The sequence below is a fragment of the Myotis myotis genome, unplaced genomic scaffold (assembly GCF_014108235.1).
Source record: "Myotis myotis isolate mMyoMyo1 unplaced genomic scaffold, mMyoMyo1.p scaffold_m19_p_19, whole genome shotgun sequence".
Taxonomy (NCBI): domain Eukaryota; kingdom Metazoa; phylum Chordata; class Mammalia; order Chiroptera; family Vespertilionidae; genus Myotis; species Myotis myotis.
Genome location: NW_023416323.1, coordinates 10,233,100 through 10,259,706, shown reverse-complemented (window position 1 = coordinate 10,259,706; position 26,607 = coordinate 10,233,100). Strand labels below are relative to the sequence as shown.

The window sequence follows — 26,607 nt, the reverse complement described above, 5'->3', positions numbered from 1 at the left end:
TTAATCCTGTCAATTTCTATTACAAAGGTTAGGGCATTTCTTATCTCCATTCCAGGGAGTAAAGATTATGTAGCTTAAGCATGATTGTTTGTAGTGATTAACTACCCGCCTGGCACTTAGTTAAGGAGTTTCATCCCCTCCCTGACTTCAGGGAAAAATTCCTACCTGGGGAAACAACCTTTCTAGGAGAGGCATTTCCCCTCCCTGACTTCAGGGAAAAATTCCTACCTGGGGAAACAACCTTTCTCGGAGAGGTGACCTTGGTTAAAACACACAGCGCTAAGGGGAGCAAACATATTAAGAACAGTATGCTATATATGCCAGGTCCCTTGAAACATATGCTGTGCAGATGTTTCTTTCCTGCAGCGACTGTGTCAAGCAGCAAGGATGGACCGGCTTCCGGCAAATTCCCCCTTTTTTATTTTTTAAATGATCACGCATGCAAATCAGTGGCCACCTCTCAGATTGGGCCATTTAAGTCTCGGAAGAAGAGTGGCAAGCAATGATAGTGAGCATAGCTATAAACATAGTGGATGGAGCGCAGAAGGAGCCCCATTCCTGTAGAAGGTTGCCAGCCTCTTCAGTCAAGGGATTTCAGCTGTCCTCAAGTTGTTGGTTTGATTGTCTTTGTTGGTCTGGCTAGCGGGCGGCGTCACTGGCGACAGGCTTCCCGAAGCGTCAGCAAGTTGAAGGGCTGCATCAAAGGGTCCATCAGGGCCGTGGTTGATGGTGGTGTCGATGTCCGAGGAGGAGTAAGCTGTGCCCTCTGGATCCAGCTGATATGGAAAATGGAGGGTAGTAGAAAAAGAAGAGAAAGCAAAAGAACTACAAGGCATGGAAGTGTTTAGAAAAAAGAGGGAGAAGAAAGGGAAGAAGGCAGCATCCTGACACAGCCCTTTCCTTCAGCTTCCCCTTTCCCTGTGGTCCCAGGTAGAAATGGGAAACAAGTCCTGTTGCAGTGAGAGGGCAGCTGCTGTCAGCCAGTCTCTGTCTTTACCTGGGTCCCGATCTGAGCTGGGCGTGGGAAGCGGGAAGCAGCCATGGGGACAGGAGACCTTCCTCAGAAGGGGCGAGTGTTCAAGCCCCTGAACCATTGGGGGGGTGAGGATCTGTGCCCCACCTCTGTTGAACCCCAAGTTCTCTCCTACTGGCCCCCGACTGTGCCTGTCTTAGGTTGCCCCACCCTGTGGGGTCTTACCCGTCATTGACTACCAGCCATCTCTGGGCCAAGTAGGGTGATGTGAGGTTCAGTTCTGTCTCCTTGGTAGCCTATGTCCCTCTGGCCTCCATGCCCAGCAACTGCCTTTGGATTCCCTCGCCTGCTGGCGGGGCTCTGGCATTGATCATAGGGAACTCAGGTTTCTTCTCTAGAGAGGGCCCAGCTTACGCCATTGGGCCAGAGACAGATCCATGGTACCAGCCACCATGAGGCTTCAACCTCAGCATAAACAGAGAGCTCAGGCAACAGCTATGGGCAATTGGATTGTAAGAAGAGGGTCCCTCTGGCACAAGGGTAAGAGGCGCCAATACAGGACAAAGGAGAGTCCTGGAACAGGGCTTTCTCAGCCCAGGATGTCAGGCTCTTGGCACAAGACAACTCCATGTATGGGGCATATACCAAACACCCCTAGTCACGGCATAAAAGGGAGGTGCCCTTCCTGGAACAGTAGGGTAGGGAGATTCTAGAAAATGCTGTGTTCAGGAAAAAAGGAGAAAGGCCAAAGAACCAGCAAACAAGTAGTTAGATTTTTAAAAAAGGAAAAAGGAAAGGAGATGTGGGGCAAAGCTGGGACATGTGGAAAGACAAAACGGAGGCACATGTGATCCTCCCAATGGACAGATTGTTCCAGCTCAGGGCTGCACATCTGCTGCAGATGGGCACTGGTCAGGTGTGCTATGATGAGGCAGAGATGGCGGGCGGTGAGACATAAGGTCGGACTAGACGGTCTGGAATCCACACAGGTGAGTCTGCGTCCTGTGGAAATATACAAGCATATCCTCTCCCCTGGGTTAAAAGTACATCAGGTCCCTTCCAGGCTCCTGTAAGCAAGTCTCTCCATTTGACGAGGGCTTTAGGTTTAGTTAGATCAGGGTTCCAATGCCTGTACATCGGGGAATTTCCCTCAGAATCTACATTTAGTATATTAATTACAAATTGAGCATGTTGTAGAACATGATGAGGAGAGGAATATTTAAACTCATTTTCTTGTAATTTTTTAATTTGTGTTTTTAAAGTTTGGTGAGCCCTTTCTACTATTGCTTGGCCTTGAGGATTGTAGGGTATTCCTGTAGTATGTGCGATGCCGAATGTAGAGCATAAGTTTTTAAAAGCTCTATATGAGGAAATATTCCTCATATTCCTCAATATGAGGAAATAATTTAACTATATATTGAGAGTCAGTGTACAAGTTAAAGGGAACCTGTTGCAATTGTTCAAAAGCATAAATGACTGCCAAAAGCTCTGTTCTCTGAGCTGACGTCTCTAGAGTTTGTTGAACATGGGTTATTGAGTCAATGATTGTTACTGCCCTACCATTAGAGGAACCATCTGTGAATACTAAGGAGGCAGGAGGTGATAATGGTTCTTTTGAACATTTAATAGGAAATATAAACGGATGTAGGGAGAGAAATTGCAATATAGGTGATCTTGGCAAATGATGTAAAATTTGTCCTGGAAGTTACCTATAGCTATTTGCCACTCTTCTTCAAATTGTAATAGTGTGTCTAATTGTTCTCTTTTATAAGGTATTATTATCTCAGTAACTTCTCTTCCAAAGAGTTCGATACTGCGTCGTCTACCTTTGATAATGAGAGTGGCCACTAGGGAGGGATAGGGTGGTACAATCTTCCTAGGAGTGACAGGTAAATGTATCCATTCTAATGGTCCTTCCTGCCACAAGCATCCTGTAGGAGTATATTTAGTGGATAGAATAATTAAGGCCCAAGATTTGGAATAATCTAGATACTGTAGTTGCTGTTTATTGATGGCCTGTTCTATTTTTGCTATAGCCTTTTCTCCTTCTACAGTTAATTGTCGGGGAGACTTAGGTTAGAATCTCCCTTTAAAATGTCAAATAGAGGTTTTAAGTCAAGAGTGGTTATTTTGAGATATGGCCTGACCCAGTTGATATCACCTAATAGTTTCTGATAATCATTCAATGTGTTTAAATGATCTTTTCTTAATTGTAGAGGCTGATGGGTGATAGTAGAGGTATGTAATATTCTGCCTAAGTATGAAAAAGAAGGTTCAGTCTGAATCTTTTCTGGGGCTATTTTTAGACCATGTTCTTCTAAAGCAAGGATGGTCTGAGTAAGAATTTCCTGTAAAGTAGCCCGATCTTTATGAGCTAGTAAAATATCATCCATATAATGAATAAGATATAGATCTGAAAATTTCTTTCTAATAACTTGCAATGCCTGATCTACAAACTTTTGACATAATGTAGGACTATTTTTCATCCCTTGTGGGAGAACCTTCCATTGGTATCTCTGATAAGGCTGTTTAAAGTTTTCTGATGGTATGCTGAATGCGAATCTTTGACAATCAGCTGGGTGAAGAGGTATAGTGAAAAAACAATCCTGTAAGTCAATAACAACAACACAATACTCCTGTGGAATTGCCACAGGGGAGGGCAATCCAGGTTGTAAGGAGCCCATATCTTCCATGGTGGCATTTATGGCTCTTAGATCTTGCAAAAGTCTCCACTTGCCTGATTTCTTTCTTATTACAAATATGGGTGTGTTCCAGGGACTATTTGATGGCTCTATATGTCCCTCTGCTAATTGCTGATCAATTAATTGTCGGGCTGCTGATATTTTCTCAGATGTTAAGGGCCATTGCTCAACCCATACTGGTTGTGACGATTTCCAGACTATGGGATCAGCAGTCCTAAGGGCAATGGCCCCAATTACAGATCCTGTCGAGGAGTGTGAGGTATTACTTTCCTTTCCTAATCCCTTTCCTGGATTAAATCTCGTGTCTAGCATCTGTGATGTTACTCTATCACTGGGGCTATATAATACAACTCCCATTTGAGACAAGATATCTCTTCCCCATAATGTAAAGGGGATAGTCGTAATTACATAGGGACAGAATGTTCCCGAATGTTGATCTTCATCAGCCCAAGTTAGAATCTGAGAACTCTTTTTTACATTAGATGCCTTGCCTAGTCCTACTAGGGAAGTGGAGGTGGTGTGCGTGGGCCATGAAGAGGGCCAATCCTTCCCTGCTATGCAGGAAACACCTGCTCCTGTATCCAATAGACCTTCAATTGGTTTTCCCTGAATTTGTAAAATTTTTGTAGGTCTAGTAGCATGGATTTCTTGTATCCAAAATGCTGCATCACTAGATCCAAAGCCTCCGGCCCCTCTAGCTTCCTGGGTAACAGCTGTCCCTATTTTATGTATTGGTAACAGGATTAATTGGGCAATTCTCTGGTTGGGCTGAATCTGTATAGTTGTGGTGGGTGGGGAAAGTAAAATCTGTATTTCTCCTGTGTAGTCTGCATCAACAACTCCTGGGATGACTAAGATCCCCTGTAACGAGGTGGAGCTCCGTCCTAATATTAAACCTACGGTTCCCTCAGGCAGCGGCCCAGACACTTCTGTAGGAATGGCTGCTACTGGCGAGTCTGGGGTTAGTATTGTGTGGGTGGTTGAGTGGAGGTCCAATCCTGCACTGCCTGGGGTTGCCCTGAAGAGGTCACTGACTGATCGAAATTTGCAGAGGGGTTGAAGGTTGATGCCCCTATTATTGCAGGGGCCTGGGGCTGGCCCCTTCTCAAGTTTCCCAATTGAGGTGATGGGATATAACCTCCTTGGGAGCTATTTGTAGAGTTTAAAGGCCGACCATTTTTATGGTATTTTGATCTACATTCCTTTGCCCAATGGAATCCTTTCTGACATCGGGGACAACGGTTTTTGGAGGATTAATATTATTCCCTAATGTATTTCCAGGCTGTCGAGGAGCTTGCCCTCTGGCCTGAGTATTATTATTATTTTTATTTGGGCATTCTCTGCTAAAGTGCCCAGATAAGCCACAAGAGTAGCAGTTCATATTTCTTTTATTACCTGTATTATTGCTGGCTTGTCCTATAGCCTGTACATATTGAGGGTATGTCTCCCCTTTGAGAGCTGCAGCTATAGCTACACCCTGTATAAATGCTGGACTTACATCAGCACACTGTTTTATAAAATCATTTATAGTTCCTGTTCTGCGAATCGGCCTTAATAAAGCCTGACAGGTATTATTAGCATTTTCAAAAGCCAGTTGTTTGATTAGGATATCGGCTGCCTCTTTGTTATTGATTACTCTCTTGACTGCCTGCATGAGGCGAGAAAGGAAATCCTGATATGGTTCCTCGACCTTCTGTTTAACCTCTGTAAGGGTGGTTGTTTTTCCTGCTGTATAAGGTAGGGATTTCCAGGCACTTACTGCACAACTGGTTACTTTGGTAAGTGCCTCTGTGGGCATATTCATTTGCTCCTCAGCCGTGTTAAAATCACCTTCTCCTAATATCATGTCTAGGGTTATTCCTTTTCTGGTTTTTTCGCTAGTGGCTACAGCTTTCTTAGCAAGATCTTCATATTCAGTTTTCCATAATAAGTAATCGCCTCCTGAGAGACAGGATTTACAAACCTGTGACCAATCATAAGGAGTCATCCATTTACTGGCTAGGGTTTCTAACAAGGTTTGTGTGTAAGGAGCTAGAGGTCCATATTCAGAGCAGGCCAATTTTAATTCTTTAAGTACTTTGTAAGGTATAGGCTCCAAGGTGGGGTTTCTATTCCCACCAGCTCATTCTCATATGTAACTGGGAAGCAGAGTGAGAATTCAAGATCTCCATTAGCTTCAGCTTCTCTTATCGCCCTTTGAAATTTTGACATGGAGCTCATAGGAGCCACAGGACCTGGTTTAGGCTTCCTTTCTAATTTGGGGAGCCTGTTTTGAATGGGAGGGCCATTCTCCTCTCTACTGACTGGAAAGGACTAATGGTCATGTTTATGATATTTATTCTCCTCCCGATCAGTAGGCATAGCTAAATTGCTTTTAGATTGAGCTGAAGACAATGATGATGTATCCTCTCTGGGTGGAGCCGAGGGACTATTTAAATTTTGAGAAAGTTCAACCGTTTTTGCCTCTGGTGCCAAGGTGTCACAGATTGAATCCCAGAGGGAAAAGAAACATGGCAGGACCTTCTCAGATCCATGGTGTTTCTTTAATTGCTTTCCTACTTCAACCCAAGTTTTTAAATTAACAGTTCCATCCTCTGGAAGCCATTGACATACTTCTTCTATAAAACTTTCTGTCTGACTGGGAGTAACCTTAACTCCAATTCTGCTAGTAAGCATATGCGTTAAAAGATTAATACAGAGTCTTTTTTCTTTAGACTCAGTATGACCCATCTTGTCAATCTAAGTTCTGTACTAACTACCCGCTTACCCTACTTATCCTCTATAGGGGGGGTCTGAAGCACCCTACGGTGCAGTCCTATCCGTCCCAAGTACGGGGGGACTTACCTAAGGGAACCCTGTTTGGGCGCCAGATGCCGGGGTCCAACCCCAGCAGGTCCAGGGGTCCCCAAAGGTGTGGACGGAGTCGGCAAAGAAGGAAGGACACGGAGACAGTGTTCAGTTGATCAGCAGCCTAGCCAGGATCTCCAGCCAAGTTCTGGTCTGGATCTCCAGAGAGGTTCTGCTGTTTATTGTCTTGTTACATCCGTATTTATCCCAGTTGATTTTAATCCTGTCAATTTCTATTACAAAGGTTAGGGCATTTCTTATCTCCATTCCAGGGAGTAAAGATTATGTAGCTTAAGCATGATTGTTTGTAGTGATTAACTACCCGCCTGGCACTTAGTTAAGGAGTTTCATCCCCTCCCTGACTTCAGGGAAAAATTCCTACCTGGGGAAACAACCTTTCTAGGAGAGGCATTCCCCTCCCTGACTTCAGGGAAAAATTCCTACCTGGGGAAACAACCTTTCTCGGAGAGGTGACCTTGGTTAAAACACACAGCGCTAAGGGGAGCAAACATATTAAGAACAGTATGCTATATACGCCAGGTCCCTTGAAACATATGCTGTGCAGATGTTTCTTTCCTGCAGTGACTGTGTCAAGCAGCAAGGATGGACCGGCTTCCGGCAGGGGTCTATGCAAAGTTGGTGATGCGCAGATTCTGCCAGTCAGTGAATTAATCAGAGAGGGGGAACCGATGTCCTGGCTGGGGAGCCGGGGCCGATTTTTCTGGTCAAAGTAGAAGCTGGCCCGCCTGTGCTCCCTCCTGCTTTCCTGTATCTCAGCCTTTCCCTCTGCTCGGGTCCTGGTCAGCTCTCAAGCAGCATTGAAAAGCTCCCATTTTTTTATTTTTTGCTTTTACATTTTAAAAGATTGATTTTAGAAAAAGAGAAATATACACACACTCACACACACACACCATCAGCAGACTCCACATAATTAGACACCCACTGGTTGCATCTTGTATGGCCCTGACCAGGAATCCAGGCCACAACCTTGATGCAACCAACTGAGCTACCTGGCCAGGGCAGCTTTTACTTTTATTAGTATTTATTGTATTCTGAATTTACTTCCAGGCCATAGTTTTTGTGTCTTCAGTTTCTCCTGGGATAACTTTGCTTTCTCTGCAGCCTCCTCTTCTGGTTTAGGAACAGTCTGCTCTTTTCCAGTACAGATCATCTCCATGTGTCAGGGAGAGCTCATGGGCAGGTTAACCCACCCATGAGCTCTGTACGTTCTGCGCTGTATCTTGGGAGCTTTGTTCACCTGGATGTGGTCAATGACCAGAGAATGTACATCTAAACCCTTGAGTTCAGCATTGCTCTCTGCATTTTTAAGCATGTGCAGCAAAAATGGAGCACTGTTTTTGGGCCATCGACCCCTGTGTCCAGCGTCACTGTTTGGCCTGGGCATACCTACCAACTCCACCATTGTAATGATAGAATGGCAAACAGTGCTTCTGTAAAGTGACATCCTTCAGATACTTAACACTTCAGAAAAGTCTTAGGGTTGCTGAAGGAGGAACACAAGATGCTGAAAGGGGTAAAGAATTATAAATTTATTGTTACATCTGCTAGCAGAAGTAACATATTTTTGAATATGCATACCCTTGATGGCCTGGACAGTTTCATGAGTGTTTTTAAAGTGAATACTAAGATTTGAACCTCTTGATTGGCATGATTTTGTGGAATTTTCTGGGTCAAGTGTACAGTGAACCATTCTCAGAGGTCATGACCTCTGGTCACTTTCCAGGAGAGCGAAGCACTCCCATCTTAGAGGAAAAAATGTCCCTTTCTCTTTTCTCTCTTCTTCACAATTAAAATAAAAAAATAAAAAAATATATTTTTAAATTTATTGAATATATATATTTTAATTTATTGATTTTTTTTGTATGGGGGGCATCAATTTGTTGTTCTTATTTATGCATTACTTGGTTGCTTCTTAAATTGTTTTTGTTTCATCTTTTTATCAGGTAGTCTTCTTATTATTGATAAATGGGAGTTTTTATTGTTGTTTTAAATATATTTTTATTGATTTCAGAGAGGAAGGGATAGGGAGAGATAGAAACATCAATGATGAGAGAGAATCATCGATCAGCTTCCTCCTACACGCTCCCCACTGGGGATCTAGCATATAACCCGGGCATGTGCCCCTGACCAGAATCAAACCCAGGACCCCTGAGTCCACAGGCTGATGCTCTATCCACTGAGCCAAACCGGCTAGGACACTTGGTTGCTTCTTGTATGTGCCCTAACTAGAGATGGAACCCACACAATCTTGGAGTATGGAGACAACACTCTAAGCAAAGAACTTACCCAGCCAGGGCCACAATTAAAAATTTTTGACATATTGACAGAAATGAAAATTAGAATTGTTACAGGAACCTCTCACAGACATCAGACAGGTGTTATTGGACAGCCCCCTGAGTCAGTGGGAGAGGGCTGTCCCCATCTCTATTCTCATTCTCGTAGGAACAAATTCAAAGGAGTGACCTTGATTGCGTTGTGATAAAGCCAATTTATTAAAGATATTAAAGCAGACACATTTATTAAAGAAGCAAGGCAAGCAATTCTGCATCTGAGCTAGAGCTCAGATGGGCTTTCCTATTTAGCTTGAAAAAGCCAGTTTGGTGGGGATTTGAGGAGTTATATACCCTCCTGTCTGTAAGTTTAAAAAAAATTCCTCTGCTAGATACCCTGGTAAAGATGAACTCCCTTCTTTTCTTTGTTATGGCTTTCCCAGAATTTATGAGAACCATCTGGTAACTTTATGTTGACAAACCCAAGACTGCTGGCTTCAATGTTTAAATAGTAAGATGAAATAAAACTGTCCTCCCTTCTTTTCCTTCCCCCTTCCCTCCTGCTGTCTTAGTTCCAGGGTGATTTATACTAAATAGTCTCTGGTTAGTGAGAAGTTGAATCAAGATTCCTCCTCCTCCCCTTCCCCTTTCCATTCCCTTCCTCTCCTACATTTTTTTGTGAGGAGGAGTTTTAACCCTTTGTTCTCAAGATAAGTTCCTGCTATAAGTGGTCTGCAAAACTTTTTGGCCTTGTCTAATTCTCCTGTCTCAGTCTCCCTATTTCTTGTCTTGGAATTTTCCTAGATTGTCACTATCCTATAACATTCCCCCCTCAGAGACTTCCATCCCTAAAATCTTTTAGGGTTGATGAGGGAAAGCAATCTGTTTTCAGTAGCTGCTTCCTGCTGACAATTGGTCATAGTCCCTGGCTGTGTTAGAGTATGGAAGTCCTCTACACGCCTGATCTAAGATAGACAAAGAAATGGGATTTGAGACTGGAAAAGAGAGGCATTGGTTGATTCTTTTAAAATAGGGATGGACTGGAATTCCCAAAAGGCCATCACTTCGACATGGAGTCTCACTTTAGGAGGTGGTAATGCAGATAGGCTTTCAAAGTGTGACCTAACTACACTAATAAAAGACAAACATGCAAATCGACCATACCTTTGCTATGCCTTAAGCCATGCCCACCAGCCAATCAGAGCAACTATATGCAAATTAACCCAACCAAGATGGCGGCGGGCAGCCACGGAGCTGGAGCAAGCAGGAGGCTTGGTTGCCCCAATGATGGAGGAAGCCAAGCTTCCCGCCTGCTATGGCCAGGCTCTGAACTCCACTCAAAGCAACAAAGCTTCAATGATAGAAGATAAATAAACCCCAGATACCTGCTTTCAGCTGGCCGTGGCCACGGAGCTGGAGCGAGTAGGAGGCTGGGTTGCCCCTGGTGATGGAGGAAGCCAAGCTTCCCTCCCGCCTGCCCTGGCCAGCTCTGAGCTCCTCTCAAGGCTACAAAGTTTCAATTATAGAAGGTAAATACATCCCAGAATAAAAAAGAAAAAAAGGAGAGACTGGGAGCTTCCGTCGCCGGGGGGGCTTGGCCAGCCTGAAAAACGGCCCGCAGCCCCTCACCAAGACTGGCTAGGCACCCCAGTGGGGACCCCCCCCTACCCTAAAGGGGGTGTGGCCAGCCTGAAAACAGCCATCAGCCCCTCACCCAGGCTGGCCAGGCACCCCAGTGGGGACCCCCACCCTGAAGGGGGTGTGACCAGCTGCAAACACCCATCAGCTCCTCACCCAGGCTAGCTAGGCACCCCAGCGGGAACCCCACTCTGATCCGGGACACCCTTCAGGGCAAACCAGCCAGCCCCCACCCATGCACCAGGCCTCTATCCTATATAATAAAAGGGTAATATGCAAATTGACCCTAATAGCAGAAAGACTGGGAATCACTGGTCATTATGACACACACTGACCACCAAGGGGCAGACACTCAATGCAGGAGCTGCCCCCTGGTGGTCAGTGTGCTCCCACATGGGGGAGCTCTGCTCAGCCACAAGCCAGGCTGCCAGCTGCCAGCACAGTGGTGGTGGTGGAAGCCTCTCCCGCCTCCTCAGCAGCGCTAAGGATGTCCAACTGCAGCTAGGCCTGCTCCCCGCTGGCAAGTGGACATCCCCTGAGGGCTCCTGGGCTGCCAGAGTGATGTCTGACTGCCAGCTTAGACCAATTCCCCCAGGGAGTGGGCCTAAGCCAGCAGGTGGTCATTCCCCAAGGGGTCCCAGACTGTGAGAGGGCACAGGCCAGGCTGAAGGACCCTCCCGAGTACACAAATTTTTGTGCACCGGGCCTCTAGTATTGTATAAACAAGTAATTAGGTATTTAAGTAGGAATATGCCTATGAAAACAGAAGAAAAAAAGCCTGGCCAGCATGGCTCAGTGCTTGAGCATTGACTTATGAGCCAGGAGGTCATAGTTCCCGGTCAGGGCACATACATGCCCAGGGTTGAGTGCTAGATCCCCAGTGTGGGGCATGCAGGAGGCAGCCAATCAATAATTTTCTCTCATCATTGATGTCTCTCTCTCGTCCTTTCCTCTCTGAAATATATATATATATATATATATAGATATATATAGATATATATATAGATATCTATATATCTATATATCTATATATATATATTTATATATATATACACACATAGCATAAAATATGAAAAGACAAATAACATAAAATACAGAAAAAAACCACCCTGGAAATTCAACAGAAGAATAGCTGGAGAGAACTCTGATAACCAAGGATGAAAACTGGAGACCACATAGAGACTGGTAGTAAGTGTGGAAGCACAAAAGGGGTGGCCAGGCTCCCACAGACAGCAGCTGAAAGTCCGGAGGGATATTTCAGCTATGGAGGGTTCCCACTGAGAACTCTGGGGTCTAAACCCCAAGCTGGGCTCCCCAGCCCAGAGCACTAGAACTGAGAAAGGTGTCCATATAATACCTGGCTGTGAAAAGCAGCAGGGTTGCTGTCTGCCAGGGAGAGACTAGAAATGCAGGCACCCTCTTAAAGGACCAACACACAAAATTTCCTGTGCAGCCACTCACCTTGGGCTCCAGCAGAGGGAGGGCAGAGTGTACTGGAGCTGTGTGAGGAGAGTCCAGAGTTGGGGGCTCTAGGGTTGGAGCTTGGAAAGCAGCCACCCCAGTTTCCTATGCTGAGTCATTCCCTCACACTGCAGAGGACATCTTTCTCCTACAGACCTTAGCTATCCAGGTGGTTTTGACCGGGGGCAGTGGTCGGCAAACTGCAGCTCTCGAGACACATGTGGCTCTTTGGCCCCTTGAGTGTGGCTCTTCCACAAAATACCACGTGTGGGCGCACACGTACAGTGCGATTGAAACTTCGTGCCCATGTGCAGAAGTCGGTGTTTTGTGGAAGAGCCACACTCGAGGGACCAAAAAGCCGCATGTGGCTTGTGAGCCATGGTTTGCTGACCACTGACCTAGGGGAAAGGCAGTCAACACACCCTGTTGGAAGAATCCTCACCCCACTCTGATCAATAGCGTGAGGCCAATCAAGGCTGATAACAATCTGACTGGTAGCAGAGGCGGATCTCTGGAGGCTTTGAGACTGCGGGATCTCCTTCTGGGCCTGGGGGTAGGAAAAGCAGGCCCTGGTGCATATGTTGGTCCTCTCCAAAGGCATCCGGCCCCAGCAGAGGGAGCCACAAGCTGTGGATTGCTGATAGACCCAAACAGGATACTCAGGGCCAATCAGAAATAGGGCCTGACATTGTCCTGCACTAGAGATTGGGAGGTGTAGCAGATCTACCTAATATAATACGTAGACACAAACTCAAACAAGCAGCCAAAATGGGGAGACAAACAACCCCCAAATGAAAGAACAAGAGAATTCTCCAGAAGAGATAAATAAAATGGAGATAAGAAATTTATCTGATATAGAGTTTAGAATAATGATGGTAAAGATGCTCAACCGCATGAGAAAAGATATAGTAACTAAAAAAAAAAAAAAAAAAAAAAAGAACAGTCAGAAATAAAGAGTGACATAGCACTAATAAAGAACACACTGGCCCTAACTGGTTTGGCTCAGTGGATAGAGCGTCGTTGGCCTGCACACTGAAGGGTCCCAGGTTCAATTCCAGTCAAGGGCACATGCTGGGGTTGCAGACTTGATCCCCAGTAGGGGGCGTGCAGGAGGCAGCCTATCAATGATTCTCTCGCATCATTGATGTTTCTATCTCCATCTCCCTTCCTCTCTAAAATCAATAAAAACCTTTTTTTTAATTTTTTTTTTTTTAAAAAAAGAACACACTGGAAGGAATACACAGCAGATTAGAAGGGTAGAAAATCAATCAGGGAACCAAGATGAAAAAAAACACAATTAAAAAACAAGAGGACAGCTTAAGGGATCCCCTATGGAAATGGTGAATAGGATGCAGGAACCTGTAACTATCTGGACTGAAGATAGAAATTTGGGTATTGATAGCCTAGAAATGGAATTTAAGCAATGCATGTGAAGGAGATCTCAAGGTTAAGGTCAGGCAGACAGACCTGGATAACAATATGATTGTAATTGGCAGTGAGTGCTGTGAGAAAATGCAAGGTACAACAAGCATGTTAACTGGAAGCTGCACCTAGTCTCAGATGGAGGTGGAGACAGGAAGGGCTTCCCTGAAGAGGTGACTTCTGACACCCAAAGCCTGAGTAACTACAAAACCAGGAAAGCAAAAACAAGCAAGCAAGCAAATAAACCAGGGGTCCTCAAACTACGGCCCGCGGGCCACATGCAAATACAAATATTGTATTTGTTCCCGTTTTGTTTTTTTACTTCAAAATAAGATATGTGCAGTGTGCATAGGAATTTGTTCATAGTTTTTTTTTTAAACTATAGTCCGGCCCTCCAACGGTCTGAGGGACAGTGAACTGGCCCCTGTTTAAAAAGTTTGAGGACCCCTGAAATAAACAGAGATGGAGTATTCTAGGTAGAGGGCACAGCCCATGTGAAGGCCTGGCAGCAAGTGAGCCCTGGAGGGCAGAAAACAAGCTGCTCAGTCTGGCATGGAGTGTGTGTGTTGAGAAGGGAATCTGAATTAGTCATCACCAAAAGTTTTGGGATAGCCAAACCCAGGTTCCGACCTGGTCCTGACACCCTCTGTGACCTCAGGTAAGTGACCCCGCCTTCAGAGCCTCCATTTTCTCTCCTGTCAGTTCCTGTTCCATAGACAAGGCTTGGGTAGCAGTTCCTTGCCCTGCCCCCAACAAGCCCTAAGGTAGCATTAGCCTTGACTATGGGTTTCATCTGTTTTGATCTTTTTATGTGAGGTATTATCATATTATATTATTTAAGAATCACTGCATCAGGTTAATAGTTAAGAGTACAAGCTAGGGAGTTTGACCTCACAGTTACTTTACTTATTTCTAAAATGGAGAGAAAGTCTGTTATGAAGACATATGAGCTGATATATTGAAAGTGTTTAGGAGAGTTATTTTTATCAGTATTACCTAAGAATGAGCAAGAGTCAGCCACTTGAGGAATCCAGGTGGGCTCCAGGAGGAGGGAACAGCATGGGTACAGACACAGAATAATAGCTACTAAGCTCTAATCCAGTGATGGCGAACCTATGACACGTGTGTCAGAGGTGACACACAAACTCATTTTTTTGGTTGATTTTTCTTTGTTAAATGGCATTTAAATATATAAAATAAATATCAAAAATATAAGTCTTTGTTTTACTATGGTTGCAAATATCAAAAAATCTATATATGTGACACAGCACCAGAGTGTTAGGGTTTTTCAAAATGCTGACACGCTGAGCTCAAAAGGTTCACTATTACTGCTCTAATCACTTATTTTTTTAAAAAAAATATTTTTATTGATTTCAGAGAGGAAGGGAGAGGGAGAGAGAGACAGAAACATCAATGATGAGTGAGAATTATCATTGGCTGCATCCTGCATGCCCCCCCCCCCCCCCCCCGCCCCCCCAAGCCTGAAACCTGGGCATGTGTCCCACTGGGAATTAAACCACCTCCTGGTTCATAGGTTGGTGTTCAACCACTCCACCATGCAGGCTGGGCTAATCATGCAAATTGTCCCCTCCACCAGGAGTTCCACTGGAGTTCAACCAGGGGTGGGCCAGCCCGCCAAACGCAGGCAGCCCTTTCCCCCCTTAGGCCCCCCTCCACCGCCACACCAGCATCAGCCCCGCCTCCAACCAGCCTCCCCTATCACATTTGGGGTGGGGCCCGGCCAACCTCCTGTGCCCCCTTCCCCCAGCCAGCCTGATCAGCCTTGATGGGGCGGGCCGCCCCCACCCATGCACCAATCCGTGCTCTGGCCTCTAGTTTAATTATAATAGGGGCTTAGTGAGGGGGGCACCGAAGTCTTTGTTCCCATTTTACAAAGTATATAACTGCTCAGAGGTTTCAAGTCACTGTTTTTGGAATGTCACAGTTATTAAGGGGCAGAGCCCAGATTCAAAGTCAAACCAAGCCAGCCTCCAGGGGAGAGGCTAAGGGCCAAACAAGTCAAACAGGCTGGTAGCTAGATTTAGCTCCTTATAAAAAGCCCGAAAAAATACTGAGTGTGCACAGGTTGGAGACTGGAACCAGAGAGCAAGGGAAGCCTCCAAAGGCAGCTGGAGTCGCCACTTTTTCTCCCAGTTTTGGCATTCCCCGCCCACCCCCCAACCAGGCCTTGGCCAGTGGACTCGTCCTGTGCCAGACCCCCTCTTTAGAGATGGGAAGTCTGAGATGACACTTTGGGGCCGTCCTGGAAAAATGACTCTGGTGACCCTGACTCAGAGGGTAAAGGAATGCGGGTGAAGGCGGCGTCTCACAAGGCAGTTTTGGTAGACGGCAAAACCCTACCCAGTTTGACCGCCATCCTGCTGCCCCAAGGTCCCGGGAAATCTAGACTAGCGGTAGTCCCCGCACAATGCGGGCGGTTGGCCCCCGATCGCGAGCTAAATAAAATTCGGGGCTTCCAGATGCTGTCGCGACAAGACCGGGATAGGGGCCGAGAGCCAAGAATCGCGTTTCTGGCGGGCCGAAAACCGTATCCGTAGCCGGGTGGAGACCAGTTTAAGGGGAGAAAGTTCACAAAACCTATGGGGTCACCTTAGAGGTCTTGACCCGGGTTGGAGAGGTGTTGGGAAGACCTCAGACCTGTGAAATCAGCGCGGGGACTCGGTCCGGGCGAAGCCCGAGCAGCTACAACCAATGGACGAGGCCGAGCGCGCGCGCAGGCGCAGTGGTAGAGACGGCAGTAGGACCGCGCGGAAGCGGGCGGGGCGCCCGGCCTGGGCTAACCCGAGGCGCCGCCTGAGTCACGCGCCCCGCCCTACGGAACCGGCCTCGGCCAGAGACCCGGGAGCAGCGGAGACGAGCGGACCCGCGAGAGGCGGTGAGCGCCCAGCCACACTACCCTTGTACTTCGTACGGCCCCAGACCCGACGAGATCCTAAAGTCCCGGCTTCAGAGGTCCCCAGACTGATGATCTGAGATTCGAACCTCCAGACCTGTCCTGCCCGCGTTATCTCGCCCCGGACACTCTTCCACCCTCCGTCCTTGGACTTGAGAGGTACCCCGTAAATTATGCTCTCGTGCCCCCCATTCTAATGGGAACCCCGTTATCCCTGGCCCTGGTCTTACTCCCACGATCTCAGACCCGAGCCCACAGACGCAGCGGTGAGACTGTGATCCCGCTGCGGGGAGTATCTGAATTTCCAACCCCACATCCTGAATTTCCAAAACCTTGCCCCGGGGGCCTCCAGGCCGAGAATCTGACCCGCCCGAGACCCATAGTCCAGTTCTGGGGCCCTGACTCGAGCCCCCAGACACATCCGGGATGTCTTACACTAACTTGGCGCTCCCGGGAACCCACCAGACCCGGACCCCCTAGCCTTAATGATGCCAAAGCGTAGACTCACCCAGGGTCATTCAAGGCTGACGAGGACCCTTTGGATCCAGAAAGGGGTTTCAAATGTCATCATCAGTCCCTACCGCACCCATCCGAGCACTGCCATCCCCCAGCAGTCCGGACCACCATTCTGAACGGACTCTTTAAGCCCAGCCAGAGGCCTCACTCCCCACGTCCAGCTGCCTGAATTTCTCATTTTTATGGGTTGGGGTGGGTTCGCGACCACCTAACCACTTTTTTCTCTTTAGGAACCTAGAGTCGCAGCCATGTTCCTGGTTAACTCGTTCTTGAAGGGCGGCGGTGGCGGCGGGGGAGGCGGGGGCCTGGGCGGGGGCCTGGGGAATGTGCTCGGAGGCCTAATCAGCGGAGGCGGAGGCGGAGGCGGCGGCGGCGGCGGCGGAGGCGGCGGCGGCGGCGGTGGCGGAACTGCCATGCGCATCCTGGGCGGGGTCATTAGCGCCATCAGGTAGGGCGGGGCCTGAGGGGGCGGGGCCTAACGTTGGAGACTGTCGGGCGAGAATAGAATGGGGTAACCTGGAGACTGACCTGGAGCCTTCATTAGGCTGGGCTGGGCCGGGCCTGGGCTGGGAAGCCGGCCTTGAGGGGCGGGTCGTAAGGAGGCGATTGCAGCTCGTGGAACCGGGGCTACACCTGGGGGGTTGCCCTCTGTTGGATCGTTGCTGGGTCCGGGGCCGGGCTTTGGGAGGTGGGGCTTACTCGGGCTGGACCCCGCCGGCTTCCGCTAACCTGAAGATGAACGTTAAGGGGGCGGAGCCAGCGAGGCTGGGTGTCACTTCATGGGGGCAAGGCTTGTGTTATGCGCCTGGCCCGGCCGTCCTAGGTGGGTCCATGAGAAGGTGCCCCCAGAAGAGGCCGAACCTACTGGGATAAGAGAAATAGCTTTGAAGGGGCTCAGCCTGACTGGGAACTAGCTGGATTAAAATAGAAAAATGTCCTGGTGGAGGTAGGGCAGATTTTCTAATTAGCCTAATTAGAGGCCTAATTAGCCTTGGCCATTGAGCAGTGATCCCTCCAAAGAGCTGGAACTAATGGAGCTGGGGCGGGGTGCTGGGAAGACACAAGAGTTCAGGAAGCCGTAGCGATGAACTATGTTCCTAGACAGATGGGATCGGAGGAGTTTGAGGCCCCGAGAAGCGGGGGCAGAACTTTTACGAAGTGAGCCCTCGGAGAGGCTGAGTCTATTGAGGGAGCTGCCATTGGGCAGGTGTGCTCTGGTAGGAGTGGAGCCTACCTTAAGGTCAGGCCTCTGAGTTTCCTCACGGGCGCAACCAGGGCAACAAGGATAGGGACAGGTGTGCTCGCTTCGGCAGCACATATGCTAAAATTGGAACGATACAGAGAAGATTAGCATGGCCCCTGCGCAAGGATGACACGAAAATTCGTGAAGTGTTCCATATATTAAAAAAAAAAAAAAAAAAAAAAAAAAGGATAGGGACAGGTGAGGACAAAAGAGATAGGGCAGGCGGAGGGAGCAAGCAGGGATGGTGGCAGTCTGGGTTTGCGCGGGTTGGGGTGTGGGAGCTAGTGCTAACTCCCCTGTTTCCCTCCAGTGAGGCGGCTGCGCAGTATAACCCAGAGCCCCCGGTAAGCTGCCCTCCACAACCTGAGACCTTGCTTCCACTCTGAGGCCTTTTCCAGCACTTCTCCTTGTCCCTTTGGAGAAGCTCACCCCTTCCATGTCCCTCTCATTAAGTCTCTCCCTTGTCATGTCCACAAACAGCTATTACCCACTCCTTATTCACTGACCACCTCTCATTCCTTTGATCACTCAACTACTCAGTCCACTCTGGGTGGCAATCTAGGGCTGTACTGGCCAGGGCTCCCCTCCCCACCTCTTACTCTATCTTCTACGAGATCTCCTCCCTCTGCAGCCCCCGCGCACCCATTACTCCAACATTGAGGCCAATGAGAGTGAGGAAGTCCGGCAGTTCCGGAGGCTCTTTGCCCAGCTGGCTGGAGATGTAAGTAACCCCGTCCTAACTCTTCCATAATTTCCCTTGGGTGGCCCTTGTACAGACATTCAACCATGGCTATCCCAAAGTTCCTATCCTCCTTCATAACACGCCCAAATCCCTTTCAGTCACCCCTGACCCACCCCAAACTTCCCTGTAGGACATGGAAGTCAGCGCAACAGAACTCATGAACATTCTCAACAAAGTGGTGACCCGACGTGAGTGACTGGGGTTAACACATTGGGCAGGTTTAGAGGTATGGCAGCTGGGGTAGTAGAGACCTCTGGCCTCTGATCTTCAACCTGTCCCCCACAGACCCTGATCTGAAGACTGATGGTTTTGGCATTGACACATGTCGCAGCATGGTGGCCGTGATGGATGTATCCTTGAGGGCACTCTGGAAGAGGCCTTGAGTGAAGAAGGAATTTTCTGAGAGCATGAGTGGGAACCAGGGTACAGCTTGCATACCCACAGATGTGGACAGGAATACATTAGAACACACCCACCTATGGACATGTGGCAATCAATAATAATATCAGCTATCATAACTGGCACTTACTTGTTCATCAGAACCATTCTGTTAGACACATACAATTATTATATTCCATTCTATAGGTAAAGAAACAGACTCAGAGAGAGGCAGTCATTTGTCTGAAGTTATAAATAAAGAGTAAGTGGCAGGATAGGAATTTGGACTCCAGGTCTTTTGGGCTTGAGAACCCAAGCTTATAATTTCCCTTGGGTGGCCCTTGTACAAACATTCAACCATGGCTATACATAGGTATGCCTACATGCACATATATACATGCACACACAAGGGCACACCCATATACACGAAGATATGTGATGGCATATGCACAGGAACACATGTGTCTATTTGCACATGGCCAGTCATTAGCTGATTTTGGATGTATGCACACTCAGCACATAGGTCAGTACAGACACACACATATATTCATGTTGTGTGATCATGTGATTATATAAGAGTTACATGCAAAAGGTTTAGCATAGTGTATAATAATAGAGTGGTCTGTACATGTTTGGTGTTACTGTGATCATATGCAGGTAGTTTTTTTGTTGTTATCCACATCAGAGGATATTTTTTCCATTGCTTTTCAGAGAGAGTAGAAGGGAGAGAGACAGACGTGTCAGTATGAGAGACACATATCAGCTGGTTGCCTCCTGTACTATTGGGAGATGGGAAGTGAATCTGCAACAGGTATGTGCCCTTAACTAGGAATTGAACCCACAACCCTTTGGTGCGAGGGCCGATGCTCTGACCACTGAGCAATGTCAGCCAGGGCTGCAGGTAGATTTTTCAGCTCTAAATCTGTTTCTGTCTCTGTGACTGGGGAATATTACTTGTGGGACTGGTGTCTTGAGGATTTAGTGAGCAAAGTTATGGTCTGAGAAGCTTAAAACTGGTGTGTATACTAGGTAATCTGGTAAGTCTTGGTAGGTTGTTATTGAGAATTTATCAAGTGCCAGCACCGGAGGTAAGAGCTTTCTGCCAATATCTCATTCTGCTCTGATCACAAACCCATTATGTATTCACTACTGTTCCCTCATTTTCTTAGAGCTCTAAGACTTAGAGCCCCTGTTTTTTTTATATGTTCTAACATTTAGGAAATCAAATTACTATCAAGGATTTAATAAACGAGAAATTAGTAACTATTCAGGTGAGAAATTTATAGTTTGGAAAAGTTCATTATAATTCCACAAGGTTATGTTTAAAGAGAGTCCTAACCATTTAGAAACATAAAGTGGCCCTGGCCGGGTAGCTCAGTTGGTTAGAGCATTGTCCTGATAGGCCAAGGTTGTGGGTTCCATCACTGGTTAAAGCACATACAGCAACTGAGGAATGCATAAATAAGTGGAACAACAAAATTGATGTTTCTCTCTCCTTCCCTCCTTTCCTCTTTCTCTAAAATCAATAAATAAAATGAGATGAGAACATAAAGTAAAATTTGTATGGATAAAACAAGAAATAGCAACACATCCAAGGTAACATGACTAGGGTGAGTTAGGAACTGGGGTTTTAGCCCATGTTTCCCTGCTTGGCAGTTACCATTTTGATGTACACAGGGTGTATAATGCACACATTTAGTACAGCTATTCTTAACACCCTTCTGCCAGAGTGACACAACAGGAAAGCTGGGTTTCGAGGAATTCAAGTATTTGTGGAACAACATCAAAAAATGGCAGGTGTGTGGTGACCTCTTAAACTTAGCATGAAGACTTCTAAGCCATGGAGATGCTGTGCCCCATGATGCTCATTTGGTCCCTGAACTCCCTGTCCCCACAGGCCATATACAAACAGTTTGATGTTGACCATTCAGGAACCATTGGCAGCAGTGAACTTCCAGGGGCCTTTGAGGCAGCAGGTATGGCTGGTGGGGATGGGAGTAGGATTGGTGAGACAGCCCCACTGAGCTGGTCTGAGTCTGAATCTGGGACTGGGAGTGGGTTGGGCTTCATGGCCCCCGCACCTGAGAGACTAAATCATTGTCAGGGTTCCATCTAAATGAGCATCTCTACAACATGATCATCCGACGCTACTCAGATGAGGAAGGGAACATGGATTTTGACAACTTCATCAGCTGCCTGGTCAGGCTGGATGCCATGTTCCGTGAGTGACACTGCAGCTCTCTTCGGAGCAGGGGTGGATTTTGTTTGTTCAACATCCAAGGGATTACCCAAGGTCTTTGAGCCTAACCCTGAGGTGGGCAATGGTAGGGGCACTGCAGTGACCAAAACAGCCCCAGATCCTGCCCTCACATCACTCACAGTCCAGTGGAGGAAAGGCAAATCATCAGTGACAGCTCAATGGTTGCTTCTGGGCTAGAGGAGGTTCAGGGTAGAGTGATGGGGGCTCTGAGGGGAAGCTCAGGGCAGAGTGCATTTAGATTTGTGATTATGGAATCTCTGAGGGCTTCAAACTAAGGCAGCCTGAAGGGTCAAGGAGGGCTTCCTGAAGGAAGGCACATGTGAGCTGAGACTTTAGGGGTGAGGAGGAGTGATCCCGTGAGAGAGTGGGGATGAGTGTTGCAGTGGAAACAGCCTGTGTGAAGGCCAAAAAGGAAAGAGAGGATGGTAGTTTTGGTGTTTTTTGTTGGACTCAGTTGAGCATGCTGAAGAGGGGGTGGGATGGTGAGACAAAAGGCTGTGAGGAGGGGACACAGGGACTGTATCATAAAGGTTCTTTTGAACATTAATGCACTGAATCTTTAAGATCACCCTGAGAATTGGGAATTATTGTCCCCATTTTATAGAGAAGGAGCCTAGAGTTCAAGGAGACGAAATAGCTTGCTCACAGCCACTCAGCAAGGAAATTAATTCCAAAGCCAGAATTTGAACTCCGACCTGTTTGAGAGAGTTGAGTGAAAGGAAGCAAGAACAATGGGCATGTAGGGCTGTGAATGCCAATTTTTAGGGGTGCTCAGAGAGTGTGGGCAATGGAGAGCTACAGTAGGTTCTAGGCAGGGGAGGGATGGTCAAATTTGGCTTTGATCCCTTGGCATCCCAAGAGACTAGGGAGGACCATACATTAAGATCATGGGTAGAGGAAAAGGGACAGGTATGCCAGGGCTATGAAGGGAAGGCAGGAGTGGACAATAGGGCAGATGATGCCAAAAGTCACGTGTGAGAAGGCCCAAGAAATGTCCACTGGAAGAGGGTCAACAGTAACTGCTGTGAGTGCAGCATCTAGGACACCAGGTAGTATGTGGACATCTGAGGGTGGTAACAATGTAGAATGAGAGAGAGGAAGCAAAGGCAGTGTGGGCACCTGTTTGCCCAGGTTTAGCTGTGGGTGGAGAACATGGAGGGGAGTTTCAGGGCAGGAGTGGGAAGCATGCTAGATGGTAAGGCAGGAAGTGAAGCCTGCAGAGTTTCTTTCCAATAGTCTGTTTAAGCTAGAACTGGAGGGCTCAGAAGTCGGTGGGAAGCTGGGACTTGGGCAGAGGGTGATGGTACATGGCGGCCATTATTGAGGTGGGTAACAGCCTGGGTTTCAATCCCAATTTCCTCACTTTCTCACTGCGTGACCTGGAACACGTCACTTCTCTGTGCCAAATTTTAAAATGACACATCTCTCAGAATTGGATTAAATTAGTTAATATATGAAAAGCACTTTATACAGTGCTTGGCACAAGGTGCTAAATCAAGTACTAGCTACTATTATCATCATCCCATATATTAGTATATTTTTATCCTAAAAGCCACCCCCTCCCCCCTTCCCCAACCCTGCTCTTCTCTAGGTGCTTTTAAATCTCTTGATAAAGATGGCACTGGACAAATTCAGGTGAACATCCAGGAGGTAAGAACTCCCATCCTGCCCTCCCTTTAGCTCTGAACTGGATTCCCCCTCCCTCCTATTTTCCCAACAGTCCCTGGGGAGGACAGAGAAGGGCTTCTGGTATTCTAATCCCAGTTCTCCTCCTCACTCTCTGTGCCTTTCTCTCCCCAGTGGCTGCAGCTGACTATGTATTCCTGAGTGGGAACCCCAGACCTCTCTCCTCATCACCTCACATTAGGTGTCACCTTGGACATTTTGGTCTCTCCCAGGGCTGATCCTGTCTGCAGTCATGTCTTTGTGGATCCTGCTGACCCACCAGCTTTTCCATTTTCTGTTGGCAACTAGCTTCTCAGACCACAGCTAGGGCTCAACGTGTCCCACCATGCCACGCCCCAAGTTACATCTGGCTCTAGGACACTCTAACACCCTGTCCCATGGGTCGCTCCACCCTTGGCATACCCACTCCACAGCCCTTCTCACGCATCTATGCTAAGTTGTGTCACTTCCACACCCCAAGGTAGGAAGGGAGATTCTCCTAAGTTCTGGGAGAATCACCCTAGGCCCTATGCGCCCTGGCACACCAGTTCAGTTAACCACCCAGACATCTGAACTCCAGGTCCTAACAGGCCACATATGCCCCAATGCCTTTGTATTCTGCCCCAGCCTGCTAGACCCAGGAGGAAATAAATGCACCCCAGTTGCTGCTCTAAGATCTGCCTCCTGTTCTGAGAGTTGAAGGGTGGCTTAGGCTCTGTCTGGGGCAGAGGGAGTCTTGGTCCTGGTGCTGGAGTGGGGGTGGTTTTGTGGGTCTTTGTGTCTATCCCAAAGGCTGGATCTGCATGTCTTTCTCACAGTGGATCCCAGTTGAGTTATATCCTCATTCTTGCTAAGATACTTGAGAGAGTCTGGAGTTGAGAGTGGGACACAGGGGCCTGGGCACTCCTGCTCCTGCTGCAAGAGCAGGGCTGGTGGGAAGTGTCAGTGTCACCCCTGGTTCTGTCTCCCAAGGTCATGTTTGTCCGCTCTCATCTGTGCATGAGTGAGTTTGTTCTTCACTTGCCTCTTAACTATTTCACCATGACCACATTTAGCATCTTCCTTCCCACCCCCCAGAGCCTCTGAAGGGAGAGGAGGACTGCTATCCTAGGATACATATCCCTGTCCCACTCAAGGACACCACCCTCGGTCATCAAAGCCTGAGGGGGCAGGGGCAGCCCAAGGGTACTGTTTGGGGTCCCCAACCCCCCTGGGAAGGCTGAGAGGCAGTGACATCCTAGGAACAGTCCTGGTCTAAAATGAGGGACTCAAGGCTTGGGCGATGGGCTGTCCATAGGACAGAGATTACTTGCTAATGGGAGGACGGAGTGAGGGGTGCACATAGAGGCCAGGGCGGGGCTGGGTTCCCCAATAAGCCAGCACATTTATTGATGCTTGTTCAAGTCCTTCAGGTCCTGCAGGCTTCTTGGTCTCACTTCTGGTGGGGGAAGGAAGCCCAGCCAAGGCAATACAGACTGTAGACCGTGCCTGGGGAGGGAATGTAGGGGATACAGAATGAGACCCTAATCGCTTCCTTGAACCCCATATTGGGTTTTTAAACCCACCTGCAGACTCACCAACCACCAGTCTGGATCCCAGCCCCAGTTCATGGTTCAAACTCCCTCCTCAAACTGCACTTCAGGTGGGGAATCCCTGGTCTTTGATCCAGACCTGGCCCTGAGCTTTCTACCCAGCTCCTGCCAGGCCCCCAGGGCTCCTCCTGGGAGAGAAGCCCAAGTCCTAGGGAGCTCCCCTGTCCCCCCTATATGCTGGCCTGGACGCCAGCCAGTACGGTCCCCAAACCTGGCCAGCCCAGAACCCAATCCCCTCCCTAAATTCCAGCCCGAGAACCAGCCCCCTTCCTTACTCCAGCTTGAGCCCGCCTCCTGCAGTTCAGTCCGAACAGGCCCTGCACTCACCTCCCAGACACAGTCCCATGGTCAATCGGTAGAGAATGTTGTCGGTTCCCCCGCCCTTCAAGTGCACCGGAAGGTCATTGTCCGCCTGATGTTGGGGGCGTCCAATAAGAAAAGGGTGCTGTTGTCGCGAAGACGGTCTCCCCCGCCTCCCTCTGGATCGAGCTTGCGGCCCCCGCCCCGCCTACCTGGAAGAGTTTCTGTTTCTCCGCCACTCGGTTCTCCAAGCGGTTCCGAGCTGTTGAGCTGAAGGAGCGAATCAACGCCTGGGAAGCCTGGGGGAAGGCGGTGGGTGGGAATTAGAGGCACCTGGAGAGGCGTCTCGAAGTGGGTCCAGCGGGGGTTACGGGGGCGGCCCTGGGACTTGAAAGCTTCCCAAAGGCAAGATCAGAGTTGCCAACACGAGTGGGGGAGGGTGGACTGTCAAGAAAAACCCCGAAGGGGACTAGCGCCTGGAGGGTCTGACTTGGAGGTTACGGTAACCTCACTGGTGGTCCGTGAGGTCCGAAAGGTTGGCGACCGCTGGACGGTCCTGGAAGAGGAGCGGACCCAAAAGGGAGGCGCAGTCCCCTGAATTAATGGTAGAAGCCCAGGTCCTGGAAATATCCCCTATGGAGTTTCCAGACAGCCTGAGAGGTCCCGGGAAGGGAAAGGTGTTAAATTCCCAGTGCCTGGGTCCCGAGGTGTTAGGAGCCCTGGACGAAGGGAAGGTTAAACCCTGGACTCTGGGCCATGTTAGTGTCTCCGGCTATCTGGGAAGCTCTTGGATTGGGAGTCTAAGGGTGGGGGTCCCAGGCTGTTAGGCGGGAGACTCGAACCCTGAATGGGCTCACGTTCCAGTGCCCCAGATCCCCGGACGTTTAGAGTGTCTCGTATTGGGGTGAAGGCTTCCGGGATAGGGGGCCCGGCCCGTGGGGGCCCTCACCCGCATGGCCCTCATTCTGCGTCCTCCTCTGCGGCTGGAGTCACCTCCCTCTCCGGCAAGGACACACAGTGGCCTCCCCTCTTGGTGCATCCCAGGCCACGCCCCAGCTACATCACAAGACAGGTCAGTCTCCGCCTCTGCAAAGTGGGGTGGAGCCGGAAAAAGCCTGCGGCCAGATTCGGATTCGCCCAATAGGCCCGCGGAGGAGACTCTCCAACCCCACCCCCGCGCCGAATGGTTGAGACATCCATCTATTACTCATCTCGGCATTTCCATTGGTCCAAGTGGGGAGGAAAGCGGTTCCAAGGAATATATGTTTTGGTTTGTTTCTGAGGAGGAATTGCGCCTGGGTCAAGTGCATTTTCTTCAAGTCTTCTCGGATCTCCTACCCTGATTGCTACTGCAGAGCCAGTGAGGTTGGGATGACACCCAACCAACTGAGCCACACCGGCCAGGGCTGGATGAATTTAAAATAAGGTTTGTGGATTAGGTAATAACATTATACCAGTATTAATGTCCCTATTTTGATGATTGCATAATGTCCCTATTTTGATGATTGCATAATGTTTATGTAACAATGTTTTTAGTATTGGGGGGTAAAAGGGTATCATATCTGTAAGTTACTGTAAAATGATTAAGAAACAAGATATATATCCATATTCTGTTCGATTCTACTTCTATCTGATTCTGATGTGCAGCCAGGGTTAAACATAG

The 26,607-nt window shown here is 48.3% G+C and overlaps 2 protein-coding genes and 1 non-coding gene across 3 annotated transcripts; 2 read left to right on the top strand and 1 right to left on the bottom strand.

Annotated features, from left to right (window-relative positions):
* Positions 1 to 16,154: 16,154 nt before the first annotated feature.
* CAPNS1 (calpain small subunit 1) lies at positions 16,155 to 23,726 on the top strand. Its single transcript, XM_036345629.1, has 11 exons — positions 16,155 to 16,407; positions 16,995 to 17,212; positions 18,318 to 18,351; positions 18,639 to 18,728; positions 18,880 to 18,937; positions 19,035 to 19,099; positions 20,856 to 20,924; positions 21,025 to 21,103; positions 21,232 to 21,348; positions 22,979 to 23,037; positions 23,188 to 23,726. The coding sequence occupies exons 2-11, from the start codon at positions 17,013 to 17,015 to the stop codon at positions 23,212 to 23,214; spliced, it is 798 nt and encodes a 265-aa protein (XP_036201522.1). The 5' UTR covers positions 16,155 to 16,407; positions 16,995 to 17,012; the 3' UTR covers positions 23,215 to 23,726.
* LOC118674892 lies at positions 18,062 to 18,168 on the top strand. The gene has a single exon (XR_004973738.1). It is a non-coding gene; the product is annotated as a U6 spliceosomal RNA (small nuclear RNA).
* A 686-nt stretch (positions 23,727 to 24,412) lies between the features above and the next one.
* On the bottom strand, positions 24,413 to 26,028 carry LOC118674194 (cytochrome c oxidase subunit 7A1, mitochondrial). The gene is made up of 4 exons (XM_036345630.1): positions 25,894 to 26,028; positions 25,157 to 25,243; positions 24,972 to 25,056; positions 24,413 to 24,540 (listed from the first exon to the last, which is right to left on the bottom strand). Exons 1-4 carry the CDS (start codon positions 25,981 to 25,983, stop codon positions 24,485 to 24,487), a joined length of 318 nt encoding a protein of 105 aa, XP_036201523.1. The 5' UTR covers positions 25,984 to 26,028; the 3' UTR covers positions 24,413 to 24,484.
* Positions 26,029 to 26,607: the final 579 nt, after the last annotated feature.